General features: G+C 39.1%; 1 protein-coding gene across 1 annotated transcript; it reads left to right on the top strand.

Annotated features, from left to right (window-relative positions):
* Positions 1-738: 738 nt before the first annotated feature.
* Positions 739-13,054, top strand: LOC137796276 (dual specificity calcium/calmodulin-dependent 3',5'-cyclic nucleotide phosphodiesterase 1B-like). The gene is made up of 14 exons (XM_068594117.1): positions 739-798; positions 2,872-2,985; positions 3,942-4,124; positions 4,600-4,666; positions 4,778-4,894; positions 5,286-5,426; positions 5,957-6,057; positions 7,242-7,367; positions 8,349-8,450; positions 8,643-8,763; positions 11,336-11,417; positions 11,671-11,788; positions 12,069-12,205; positions 12,651-13,054. The coding sequence occupies exons 1-14, from the start codon at positions 746-748 to the stop codon at positions 12,746-12,748; spliced, it is 1,560 nt and encodes a 519-aa protein (XP_068450218.1). The 5' UTR covers positions 739-745; the 3' UTR covers positions 12,749-13,054.
* The last annotated feature ends 36 nt before the right edge of the window (positions 13,055-13,090 follow it).

Genomic DNA, 13,090 nt, shown 5'->3' with positions numbered 1-13,090 from the left:
CTGCACTTTTTGTAAAAAAAAGTTCCCTGACAGCATATTTATTTTCTTTTTGCAGAGTAAATTCTGAAATCAATTTCAGCTCAAATAGATGCGTAAAAAAAAAAAGAAGCAGCCTCTCAAAGCGTTCAAAGAAAATTAATTTCAATGTTTGGGTGGCTATTTTCTGTGCAGTGCGGTATCAAGCACAGCAGTTAACCTACCGAGCTGTTGTGGGTGGCTTTCGAGGACAAGCTTTGTTTATGTATTTTGGTTTGGGTGACTGGTGGGTTTCAGTGAAAGACTCTCTGTGTAGTTCCCTAATTTGCGGCTGCGGTGGAAAATTCTCATTTGGGATTTGAGTACACGCGGCTTGAAAGCCTCGCAGTCAACACTTCATCAGTGAGTGAGGTCAACTCACACACACTTCACTCAACGTGTGTACACATATACACAAACACTCACTCACTGACAAAGACACTCACTCTCTCTCTCCTTCTCTCGCACACACACTCACACACACACACACAAACATACTGACACAGTTTGGGCCTGCCTAACCAATCAGAGTGAAGTGGAGTCGGTCCCCCCAGAAGTGGGTGGGAGAGCTGTTGAAACACAAGTCTGTCTCAGGACACACAAAGTTTGCGTTGGTAGTTTGGAGAACTTTTCAGCTTAGAGCCTCTCTGCATTTATGTTCCCTTTTTTCGTCCTGTTTTCGTTTTTTCATTGAACTCTGGGGTCCATTAGGGCACAGCTTGAGTGTGGAATGGCTGAACTGGTGCGAATCCGTAAGAAACGGCTGCAGATCCCCATCTCTAGGTAAGACAGGGTAAAGATTAGCCCACATGATATCATAACTACACACATCCAGCCATTCTGTGACTGTACACACACAAAGCTGGAGGACTTTACCAAAGATGCTACATCTTTAAATGTAACATGATGAATCACTGTTGGGTGCAGCAAGGCTGTCTGCATCCCATTCTGATGTAGTTTTCTTGTTTTGCAGCAAAGGAAATATGTGAGTCAAAAATACACCCTGTAGCGTGTAAGTGATGAGTAATAATGCTGCAGCCCTCGGTGGATTTTCTGACTGTTTTATCTCTGCAGTTCACTGCAAAGCCGAGAGTTGTAGCTTTACCTTGAAAAGTCTCCTATCAAGAATATAGTTGCCCTTTTATTTTTACACATTCTACGCATTCATCAAGATTTTCTCTGACTCGACTTAGCAGCATGAGAGCAAACACTTGTCACTCTCAAGTGGTTGTGTGAACACTCATCTTTCTCATGCTTTTTCTGTGTGTGGGAAATGTGCTGCGGAGGTGGTCATGTGGTTTTGTTTTGGTTAACGCAATAATGTATTCGTGTCTGCAGAGATCAGAGCTTGTAACATTGTTGGGTGTTTTGGAGTAATGTTTTGCTTTAAATTCACACATTTCTCACGTCATGAAAGTCCTTTTTTGTTCTAATTTATGGCAATTTGATGGTGGAATGAGATATGATCTGATATGTTTATGTTAACTTTTTTATTCTCAATACAATGTACCCAGATATATATTTCCATTTTGATCTGTGCTGACAAAGCTGATACCAGTCCACTTCTACATTGCTGTGCACCTAGTAAAAATGACACCATGTGTAGATTCAACAAAGCTTGGGCCAAAGGAAGATTTGTCATGTCTCTTTGTAAACATAGTTTCACAAGTGCACTTGACGAGTAATTTCCTGTAAACGTCCTGTCTAGAGGCTCTTCTACTGTGAACAGCTGAAACAAAAAAGACTGTGTTATCATGAAAGATTACTGGAGATTGCAAATGAGCGGTGGCATTCAGATGCGTGCTATTTTTATGACTCAACAGCTTTTGAAAGCCCGTGCCAGCGTGATAAACACTTGAAAAGCTGTGAGCGTCTCATCCCCAGGAGTTGGCTCCATGGTGCGGCGTGGCGTTGTTTGAACGCAATCCTTCTGGTCATGTTAGCGTACGCGTAGCACACCACAAACATGTTGAGGGGAAATCATCTGTTGCACAAATGTGTTATCAGATGAAATGAATCTCTCTTTCAAATGGCGACAGAGAAAATAGAAATCCAATCAAAGCAGAAAGATTCCACTTTGATACACTACGGGAGATATTTTTCGTCAGAGTTTTATGTTGCTGTGAAAGCTTTTGGATTCATTACTCTAATGAGATTACATTAACACGCTGCAGGTGGACAACTCTGTAGGTAACATGTGCTGCAACATTTGCTTTTCATCATGTCGCAGGAGATTAGTTCTGTTCCAACATTTCTGCTAATTTGATTTAAAGTTTCAAATTGAGCAACATGTTTTCAGACAAGATCAGAATGTGGCCAAGACTTAAACTCTCCAAAAACATAATTTTTCATGGAGCCCACTTTGACCAAATGTGGGTTACATAAGACCTCGACCATGGGAAGTTTTCCTCTCATGGAAAATTTGGCACTAATGATGCCCTTTTGCCACTGGCTTACTTTGGACAGCTTGGCATTTAAATCACTTCCAAATGAACTCTTTCCTTTCAGGAAGATTTCTCAACCTGTTAAAGTACCTCGCTTCACTCACTCAAGACAATGACAAGTGCTGTCAATTCAATTCTGTGTTCAGAAAGCTTGTTTCGCACAAAGCGCCCATTTTACAAAAACTGACCTTTCTTTTGGAGCTATAACTTGTATTACTGTATCCGGTGTGATTTAAGGTGAAGACTTTGATGCCAAAGTGCTGTAACCTCCAACTGTTTTCACACAACTATTACCTCTCGGCAATTGCTGTTTCGAGAGGCGAAAACAGCAGCTACAGCACTTCCAAAAAGGGCATCTGCCATATTATTTTACTGTGTTCACGATCAAATAAATGTCTGTGTTTTATTTTAGGCTGAGGAGCATGCTCAAGCAGCTGGAGGAGAAAGATGTTGACTTTGAAGAAATCAAAAAGAATCTGGATTTCACAGCGTCGCTACTGGAGGCAGTTTACCTCGATGGAACAAGGTGGACTATAGTGGACTATTATGATGTTGACAATTTCGGCTCTCCCGAGTGGGCAAAAAGCCCACAGAAAGGGCATTGAAGGGCATACAAGACTAGAACGATATCAAACTGTTACTGCATTTATGGCCATTACCTTCAGCAGGCTCACAGGGGCCTGATAGCCCAACCCAGTGTACACTGGGCTCAAAGTAGAGTACACCCCAGCAAGGTTGCTAGTCACGGGGCACATTATGACAACCATTCACACTCACATAAATGGGCAATTTTGTGTCACCAATTTGGTTAACCTGCATGAGAAAACTGGCACACCCAAATGAAACCCAGATAGGGGGTTCGCTCTAGCCTAACAATATCACCACTGTATGGAATAGTTTCATCATGAGCAGATGACGCATGTTTCCACTGTATGTTTACTGCCTTGAACAAAAACCAGTCAGCTAATATCTTTGTTTGTGACATAAATATTAGCTGTTGTTCTTACATAACTTACCCGTTTAAATGATACCAACAATTACAGTAAGGCTTTGAGTGACAGGTGGGTGCCATCTGAGGTCACTGGCAGCTAGCTATCTGCTCGACTGTCACCCTGGACTCAGCTTCACCAACGATCCACCTCTGTCCAATTTGAGTTAGCCTGTGTTGTCACTGCCAAGATAACAACGTCTGGAGTCACACACTATAAGCTTCATTCACAATGGCTCTTCAGAAACCTATTGGTGACATCACAGAAACCATCTCCTTCATTTATACAGTCTATGGGTCGAACACACTACATCACTCTCTTTCTCACTACTCCCTAAATCACAGATATTCTGTGGTTTACACACTCGATTCTGACACTCACAATTAACATGACATTAAACAGAGTGCGTAGAAAACAGAGAGTGATTTTGGACACAGCGGCAGATTTACCTCTCGAGCTTCAATCCAGTGTTTGCCACTGTGTGTTGTCTCAGGCAGTGTCTGGAGTCTGAGGACGACCTTCAGCAGCTGCGGTCTGATGGCGTGCCTTCAGAGGTCACAGATTGGCTGGCTTCCACCTTCACGCAGAGGGTTCGGCGGCCTGTACGACGGCCAGATGAGAAGCCCAAGTTCCGCAGCATCGTGCATGCAGTGCAGGCTGGGATATTTGTGGAGCGGTAAAATAACGTGTTAATTTGATCTTCTACTTATACGATCATGCTTTTTTTTTTTTTAGAGAAAGCCTGTGTAATATGTCAGGATGTTTGATACTTGACTGTAATAATGTAGCTTCTGCAGAAAAGAAACATAGACAGTCATACAGCTATATGTTTAATTTACGGGACTTAAATACGATAAAATAAGGAAACTATAAAATCATACTATAAAACTCACATTGTAAATGACTGATTTCCACATCTGTCCTATAATTCTAGTATGAGCTCATGCAGTGTTGTTGCTCACATAGCCACAGAAAACACAGACAGTTGTGCTGGACTGTGAAACATTAGCCTCCTTTTCTCTTTAAAACATCCTTCCAAAGGGAACAGGGACTTTGTAGAATTCATATAAACAGCTCCTAAGACCAGTTCGCTGCACAGTGTCAACATCTGAACTTTAACTGAACTCAACATAAACACTGCATTATTTCAGGATGTTCAAGAGGTCCTACACAGCCACCATGCCAGACGAACCTGCCGTCGTCGTAAACTGCCTCAGGGTATAAACCTCCACTAATGTTTGTGCAATAAATCGGACATCACAAAAGGCATTATATACACCGCACAAGTATACATCAATAACACATTTACTTTCCCCTCCTTCTCTTCAGGATGTTGACCGCTGGAGCTTTGACGTGTTTGCTCTGAACTCCGCCAGCTCTGATCACGCCCTACGAACTCTGTTCTTTGAGCTGATCACCAGATATGGCCTCAACAGCCGGTTTAAGGTCTTTCAACTTTGGATTTCATTGCACAGTTTACATATTGCACTTCACATACAATATGTCATGCTAGAAATGTAAGAACGTTAGTGCTTTGGATCACACATATTGCAGTGATTTGATCATTCTTTCTCTTCTAACCTCAGCTTTTGTGGGGAAATGTGTGTTGCAACTGCAGATTTAATCAGGCATATGGGTTTTATTATCAATTTGGAACAATGGCTTGCCAGATTATGTGTGCAAATCACATACATCATCCCGTAAGATCTGTCAGTCCTAGCCGCAACTTTATTTCAACAATCAGGCTGTTTTAGCTTTTATTGTTCACACAAACTTTCTGAACATTGGATTTTAAAACTTGGCTGTGACTTCCATAATTATTTTACGCACTTTGCAGATCCCCATCTCGTGCCTGACAGAGTTCCTGTCTGCATTGGAGAGAGGATACTGCAAACACACCAACCCCTACCACAGCCACGTTCACGCTGCTGATGTGACTCAGACGCTGCACTGCCTGCTGCTGCGCTCTGGACTCGTGGTACACATGGCTCACTTTAATACAAATGCCTTTTTACTTATTTGAGACTGGTATTTTTTGCAAATTATCATAACCATCTATATATCCAATGAATAGACCAAAATCAACAATGTGTTAAGCTGCCAGTAGGTATGACATGGTCCTACTAAAGATTAAAATCAAAAGACTGTGTACTTTTCTAAGACGGCTGTCTACTCTCATTTTAGTCAGAATGTTAATTTTGTTAGCATATAATGTTACATCTAGCATGACTGCAGACTGTTATTAAAGTTTTGAGAGAACGATCAATATGTATGAGCTGTAATAGGCTGTGTTTGGCTACACAGGTAATGCTTGTTAGAAGGAATAATTCCTTGTTGGTTTTGGTCTTTTCATAGGATTTGTTGTTGATAAGAAAAAGAAGCCTCATCAATTTAATTAAAGTAATTTAAGAACATAAGAACTGTTCATCTCACAATACAGTGTGTGCGCCCCGCGATCCATACAGTTTGTTTTTATATCCATCTGTTGTGTCCCTTGTGTCTATCAAGCACTGGCTGACAGAGCTTGAGGTGATGGCGTCACTATTTGCCGCGGCCATCCATGACTTTGAACACACAGGGACCACAAACAACTTTCACATCCACACAAAGTAAGCCCCTTTTCTGAAACACACTTTACTATTTCTGCCTTATGAAGCACTATGTATATATGCTGCTGCATCCTGTTGTGACATTTGTAAAATAGTAAGAGATGTCGGTGAATGTAGGACTAGTAAGGTCGTGTTTCTTAGATACAATTTTAGAAAAGAGAAAGAGAGCAAGCAGTAAAGCAAACACATCTTCATGGAGGGAACGCAGTATTTTTAGATGATGATTTTCCACATAGGAGGGCTGAAGATTGCGGTCTCTTGGCACCCATCATCGCTGTGCTTTATTTTGGGAAAAATAGTCCACAATAAGAACATGTCTTAGTTACAGAATCTAAACTCAAACAGTATCTATCTTTAAGTCACACTTCAAGTCCACCCAAAATGTACCATGTCAGTGTCCCGTAGGTTGGAAATACTGCAGGACTGCACTCGATTGCATGTGAAATTTCTTGGCTGCCAAAAATGGAAATTAATATTTTTTTATGAGAGGGTTTCTATGTATGTTTGATACTGTAATTATATATTTTATGGGTACTATAGTTTCCTATGTTTTCCTAATTGGGAACGAATAAGTTATTATTAACATTCAATATAAATGTGTTTGGAAATGATTGACCCGTACAATAAAACATTTTTTAACCGTAAAATGAAATAATTATTCAAAAACCATGACTGTCATGAAGTCAAGCTGACTGTAGCTTCTCTCTCTGTGGAGAATGAAACTAAACTTGTAACAGCCCCCAGAAGACTACTTCAGCACACAGCTAAAGTTTTTCTTTGAAGAAATGTTTTATTTTATGTTTGGTTGAACAAAATTACTAATTGGAAATCTTTTCACAATGTGTTTTGTTACCCATCTAATAATGTAGATTATGCAAATGAGTGGACACAAGATGCCTGATTGAGAAATTAGTTAATTAGCGTGCTACACTGAGTCATTAATACCCACATGGCGCCTGTTTTTATCACATCTTACTCTCTCATCTGCGCTTCAAATTTATCATTAAAGTCATTGTGCTTTAATGAGGACTTGTTTTTTTTTAATTTCATTCTCACCCCATCCTTGCGTCATCACAACATAATTGCACAAATACACTTCAATGCATTTTCCCACTCTGTAAACTCGCTTTATCTTGTCTGTGCTGATCCCCTCCTCTATTGCTCTTTCATTGTCTGACTGCCAGGTCGGAGTTTGCGTTGATCTACAATGATCGCTCGGTACAGGAAAGCCATCACCTGAGTGCAGCGTTTCGCCTGCTGCAGGACGAACGAATGAACATCTTCACTAATTTGACAAGAGAGGAATGGATGTAAGACGACTATCTTTTTACCATCTTAATTTCTGTTGCCTATTAGAGAAACCTAAGTCGAGGGATTGACCATTTATGGAAAATAGTTGCTCAGACTTGGCAGAAAAGAGATCTTAAAAAATCGGAGCAGCAACAAGATTTCTGCGAGGAGGTCTAAACCCACTAATAACGGAAAAGTAAATATAAAATAATTAAAGGGGACATTTCGTTAAAATTTCACCTGCTGAACAATTCTGTCCCCATATGGGGCCTCCGGCCATGTGAAAGCAGCTTTGCCAGAAAGGGGACAGACTTTCCGACATGAAATGTCCTTAAATTAGACTTTTAGTCCTTACCGGCTACAACGCCCCTCTTCTAGCTGACCTTAGCCTCTGACCTCCTGAGATCCAATTTCTCATTCAGAAATCAATGCAAGATCACGTTACCATTTCTGTTTGAGAAATCATCCACTAAACAACAATAGAATAGCGATTGAGTCACTGAGTACTTTCTGTGTCTGCAGTACCACTCAATGAAAGATGTCATTAGTGAGCAAAAATCATTGTATTTAGTCATTCACCTGAACAATGTGCTTTGTATTGTACATGGACAATATAACATTGACAAAGGTCAACTATGGTTGAGAGATATTGGCATCAGTTCACTTTCTTCAGCATGTGTGTAAACAATTCATTCCTGCACTAAAACTTAGTTTGTGAATAAAAAAGATTCAAACTGTTGTAAAATGTATAATCCTGGAAGCTGATGCTTCATATAGCTCACACACAACAAGTGACTGTTTTATTAATGGAAGCACTCTGCAGATATCACTAAAACAAACACCGGCAGCATACTGTAGTGGGCTTTTGGTCCCAGTCAGTGTTAAAATCCATCAGGAAATTTGAAAAACATAGCTCACTGAGTCTCCTGTTTTTATTCTGTACAGTTACAGACTTGTTTTAGTGCAAGCTTAACTCATAAACTGTGTCTTTGTGTTCATAGGGAGCTGCGGTCACTAGTTATAGAGATGGTGCTGTCCACAGACATGTCCTCCCACTTACTGCAAGTCAAAGGGATGAAATCCTGTCTACAACAACAAGAACGGTAACACTAATAGCCTGTGCTGTTTGTTCACACTCTGGTGCATAAATAAACTCTGTTTCAGATGATTCCTGCCGAAAAGAGGTCTGACAGGCAAATTAGTGTCAAACCGGCTGGTGGCAAGTCTGCTTTCAGACATGTCTGAGACGCATAACACGACAGCAAAAACAAGACTGCATAATGCTGTTTCTACAGGATTGACAAGCCAAAAGCACTGTCTCTGTTGCTCCACACGGCGGACATCAGCCATCCATCCAAGCCCTGGGCCCTGCACTCTCGCTGGACCACGGCCCTGATGGAGGAGTTCTTCAGGCAGGTATGAACTCTAAAAATAAACCTGAACTGACAGCGTGACTCTTTCTCTCCTTCTCTAATCTCATTTTGTTAGCATTATCCGACTTTGAATCAGCCATGGACGAAGGATAAAGTGATAATTTACTTCAGTAAAAGTAACAATAACACAGTATAGAAATATTCCTTTAAAAGTTACAGTCGGAATGCAAACTGGCTACTGTCACTGTGCTGTGCTGGGTCATTATAAAGTATGTATATACACTGCATGTCAGCTGTACTTTTATTTTGTCATTGGTGAAGTTGGAGCAACTCTTTACTACTTTAAATACTTTTGGTAGTATTATCTGGAACAATTAATCATATTATATAAACTGAGCATATGTTTTGAATGTACAATCTTAACGTAAGCTCCTAAATAAATGTACTGAAGTGAAAAGTAGCAAATGACTCTCAGATTGAGCGCAATTAAAATAGCGCAGATCCTTTCTTCTCTGTTCTTTTATGTCCTACAATACGTCTGTATTTCTGTAAATGGTTTGATCTGTTGTTGTCTTGGCATGATTGAACAGGCAAAAGGTTAGAAGACTAATAACAACTCTACAGCTTTCTAAATTACTTAACTAAGTCTACAAAAGAGTGTGAAACTTTCAAACAAATGTATTCAGTCTCAGAACTAAAGAAAACAACATCAATAGCAGATGTATGAAGCAGAGACAGTCAAAGAGGAAAGGTTTGAAAGGTTTACTGAACATGTAGTTTATGTGCTCAAAGCCACATTAAACCTTACAAACTAAGATCTTTTTGTCACATTTAGTCTGGAAAAAAACATCTGAGAATCAAATGCGCCAGATATCTACCCAACGATTTGATCTTGTTGAGAGGGTGATGATACAGAAACGCACAAGCCTCCTAGGCCCCCATAAACTAATGATGATGATGATCATTATCATCAGCATCAGCATCATCATCATCATTGTAAAATCATGTGCATAATGTGTTAACAAGTCAATGTAAAACATAATGCAGTTATTGAAGATTGTATGTCATTTATATTTGTGTTATTGATATCTATGGGCTACACTATTACCTAATCAATGACATGAAAATGTATTTTTTGAAGAAAGAAAAATGATGTTGACAAAAGTAAAATCATCATTGATAAAGAAGAAAAGAACTACTGTATCTTTTTCAGTGTCAGGCCACAGTCTGAAACTATAGTACAGCAACACCTGGGGAATGGAAAATTGCATTTTTTTTTAGCCGATTCTAAGTCATATGTTTTTGGTGGCATTCTGTCAGAATGTGGTCGCGTGTGTCGACCTTTGTGAGGTGTAGCCTTGCAATTTGGGTTGGCTTCCAGTCTCAGCAGAAGTGTGGCATGTAGGTCGGAGAGCATTTGGCTGCTAAGGAAGAAGGCTGCAATCCACCAGACACCATGATCCCCTCCTGAGGCTCACTAGTGCGTCATGCCTGCTTCCAACAGCTGTAAACACAATCAGTACTATATATGTATATATATATATATATATATATATATATATATATATATATATATATATATATATATATATATATATATATAATATCATATAGTATATATGTACTGTATATTATACTTTTTTCATACAATACAATTAGAGTTTAGTGTAATAGTAAACGTGGTAATATATATATATATATATATATATATATATATATATATATATATATATATATATATATATATATATATATATATATATATATATATATATAAGGATTTATATATATATATTTAAATCCTGTCCCTCCCATGGAATAAGTCTTTAATTACAGTAACATAATACCAGAAATCCATCCTAAAATGTAATACTTTTTAGGAAATGGAGAACTTATTGACCACTGATGTGTCACAATCCCACTACTATCTTAATTTGCATTTGTAAAGCTCATAGCATTTTCTTTTACATGCAAAAGCTTCTTCTGAGCTGAGGCCTGGGGGGTCTGCCAAGCCTCTCGGGCGTGTAAAGCTGCCAGAAACCAAAATTCCACGTAAATTCATGGCAATTCCCGGGTGTTTTATGTGCTGCCTTTCAAATTCCTGTGAATAGACATTAACCTGCACTTCCACGACAAGTTAAAGAGCTGCTCACTGAAAACTGTCAATCTTGTGTTCGCACAACCTACTTAAAATGCCATGATATTCACACAAATGCCAGATGGCAATAAGAGCATTGGTTGTTATTAAGGCTGGTGCTTTGACTGAGTGACTTTCCTGTCCATGCAGCAATATGTGTGTTGTCATCCTCTCTTCTATTTTCACTGCTTAGACCTAGACTGGGAAACATAATATAGAGATAAATAATATATAGAGATGTTGGGCAGCTCTACTCGGTTTAGAAAATAAGATGTGAGAAACGTCTCTCTGAGAATGTCCGTTAATGTTTGTTGTGTTACTTTAAACAAAACAAAAAATGAACTCTTGATATTCTTTGAACAATTTAAAAGTCTCAGGTGGTGAGTGTTGCAGTCGAATAACCTTGAAAAAGTTATTTTTATGTGATGTGTGGGATGTTGTTCAAGATATCTTTTCTCTCTCGTTCTATCTTTGTGAGGGTGATAGAGAGGCAGAGCTCGGCCTTCCCTTCTCTCCTCTGTGTGATCGAAAAAGCACCCTGGTAGCCGAGTCTCAGATCGGTATGTCTCGCTTTCCAAAACACTTTTTTTCTGTCAGTCCTCTCTCACAGATGCTCAGATTTAATTCTCATCCACACTAATGTTTGGTAAAGTCTCGAAACTGCAGTGAAATAAATGTCATATTACACCTTATTACTTAAATCATTGAATTAAATTTGAGTATCTATTTTTGTTTTCAGCAATCACATTTTAACAGCGAAAAAACTCTTAATTTTCACATGTTAATGAGGCAACATTATTTATTTTTTTACAGGTTTCATAGACTTCATTGTGTATCCTACATTCTCTCTGCTGACGGACATGGCTGAAAAGATTGTTATTCCATTGGTGGAGGAGAACCCGGGCCCACCAGACCCCTGCAACAGACACAGGTAACTAAGAGGATTGTACTCTTGTTGGACATGTACATTGTATGCAATCGGTAACGGAAATACAACAATTATTTTCAATTGAATAAAGCTAATTTGTTGTTTTGTCAATAGATCCCCTTTCAATGCTACATACAGTTAAATTAAAGACCAACATGATATAGTTAAACCCACAAGTTTCTAAACATGAAAGAAAGAAAGAAAGAGAAGCTGAATAATGATAAAACTGAAAGAAATATGACAAAATTGCAATATATATGAGAGCACTGTTATTCCTCAACAGTAATCTGTGGAAAGAGAGCTCCAGAGGTCTGCAGTGGAGTCTCGCTCACATCACAGCGGAGCTGGTGAGCTTCCGCTCCACTTGGACACGACACACCGAAGACAACAAGATCAAATGGAAGGAAAGTGGCTCCAATGGTGTGTTGTATATTCATTATCAGACGTTATCGCATTTTGACTTAAACAAAGCCGTTGTTCAGGTGAAATACTGAAGAAAAACAACATATCTTAACTATTTTCATATTCTTAATTTAATCTTGCATTGCAGCAGGGCTCACCCCAAATACAATCCAGAGGAACGGTTGTACTTTTATGCTGTCGTCTTTTGGAACAGTTTAGAATTGAAATGATCGCCGATGAAAAGTTTCACAACATCTGCGGACAGAATACAATAAATTTGTTCTTGATGTGTGACTGACTTGGCAGAGACAAAGCCGCACTGCTCCATAAATGTGCTGATTAGATTTGCGGTCTGCCATCATTTCACAATGATCTCATGAGGGGATTACCGGATACAGATATTGTTTCCCATTCAGCTTAACAAAATGTCCAATGTTTTTTTCCACTCTCCTATATCCTTCAGGATTTTCAGACCCCACTGTGACAAAAGGGCAGAGACCCACCCAAGAGGAGCTGTCGGAAAAATCCCTGCAAGACACCACACTAGATTCAAATCAGTAGACAGAATTTCATTTATTATGTAAATGAATATCTTCAAAGGTTAACGGAGGTTAATGCTGAGTCACTGTTTGTAACAAAACCACAATGCCTTCTTTTATGGTGATTGTTGAGGGAGGGTGGTTAAAAGTTAACTCCATCTTCCCAAGGTAAGATGGAATACAGGCACAGAAGTGTCCCATGTCTTATTTTAAGGGTAGTATACTCAGATAATTTAAATGCAAAGTGTACATGCTGGCCATGTATGTGCAAGTTAGTAATTTAATTTGCCACCTAAACACTTGTAAGAAACATTTTACATTTAATAGTTTTACCTGTAGACAAGTCATGTATTGTATAAAACAA

This window comes from Clinocottus analis, unplaced genomic scaffold (assembly GCF_023055335.1).
Source record: "Clinocottus analis isolate CAN_PGR_092001 unplaced genomic scaffold, fCliAna1.0.p SCAF_3, whole genome shotgun sequence".
NCBI lineage: Eukaryota > Metazoa > Chordata > Actinopteri > Perciformes > Cottidae > Clinocottus > Clinocottus analis.
The sequence above is the reverse complement of the archived record's forward strand: the minus strand, read 5'-3'. Positions and strand labels throughout refer to the sequence as shown.

Bases quoted from the DNA above. Each gene is read 5' to 3' on its own strand.
- LOC137796276 (XM_068594117.1), top strand. From the start codon at position 746: ATGGCTGAACTGGTGCGAATCCGTAAGAAACGGCTGCAGATCCCCATC. The intron at 7,368-8,348 runs GTAAGACGACTA...TTGTGTTCATAG, and splicing joins TTGACAAGAGAGGAATGGAT to GGAGCTGCGGTCACTAGTTA. The intron at 11,418-11,670 runs GTATGTCTCGCT...ATTTTTTTACAG, and splicing joins GGTAGCCGAGTCTCAGATCG to GTTTCATAGACTTCATTGTG.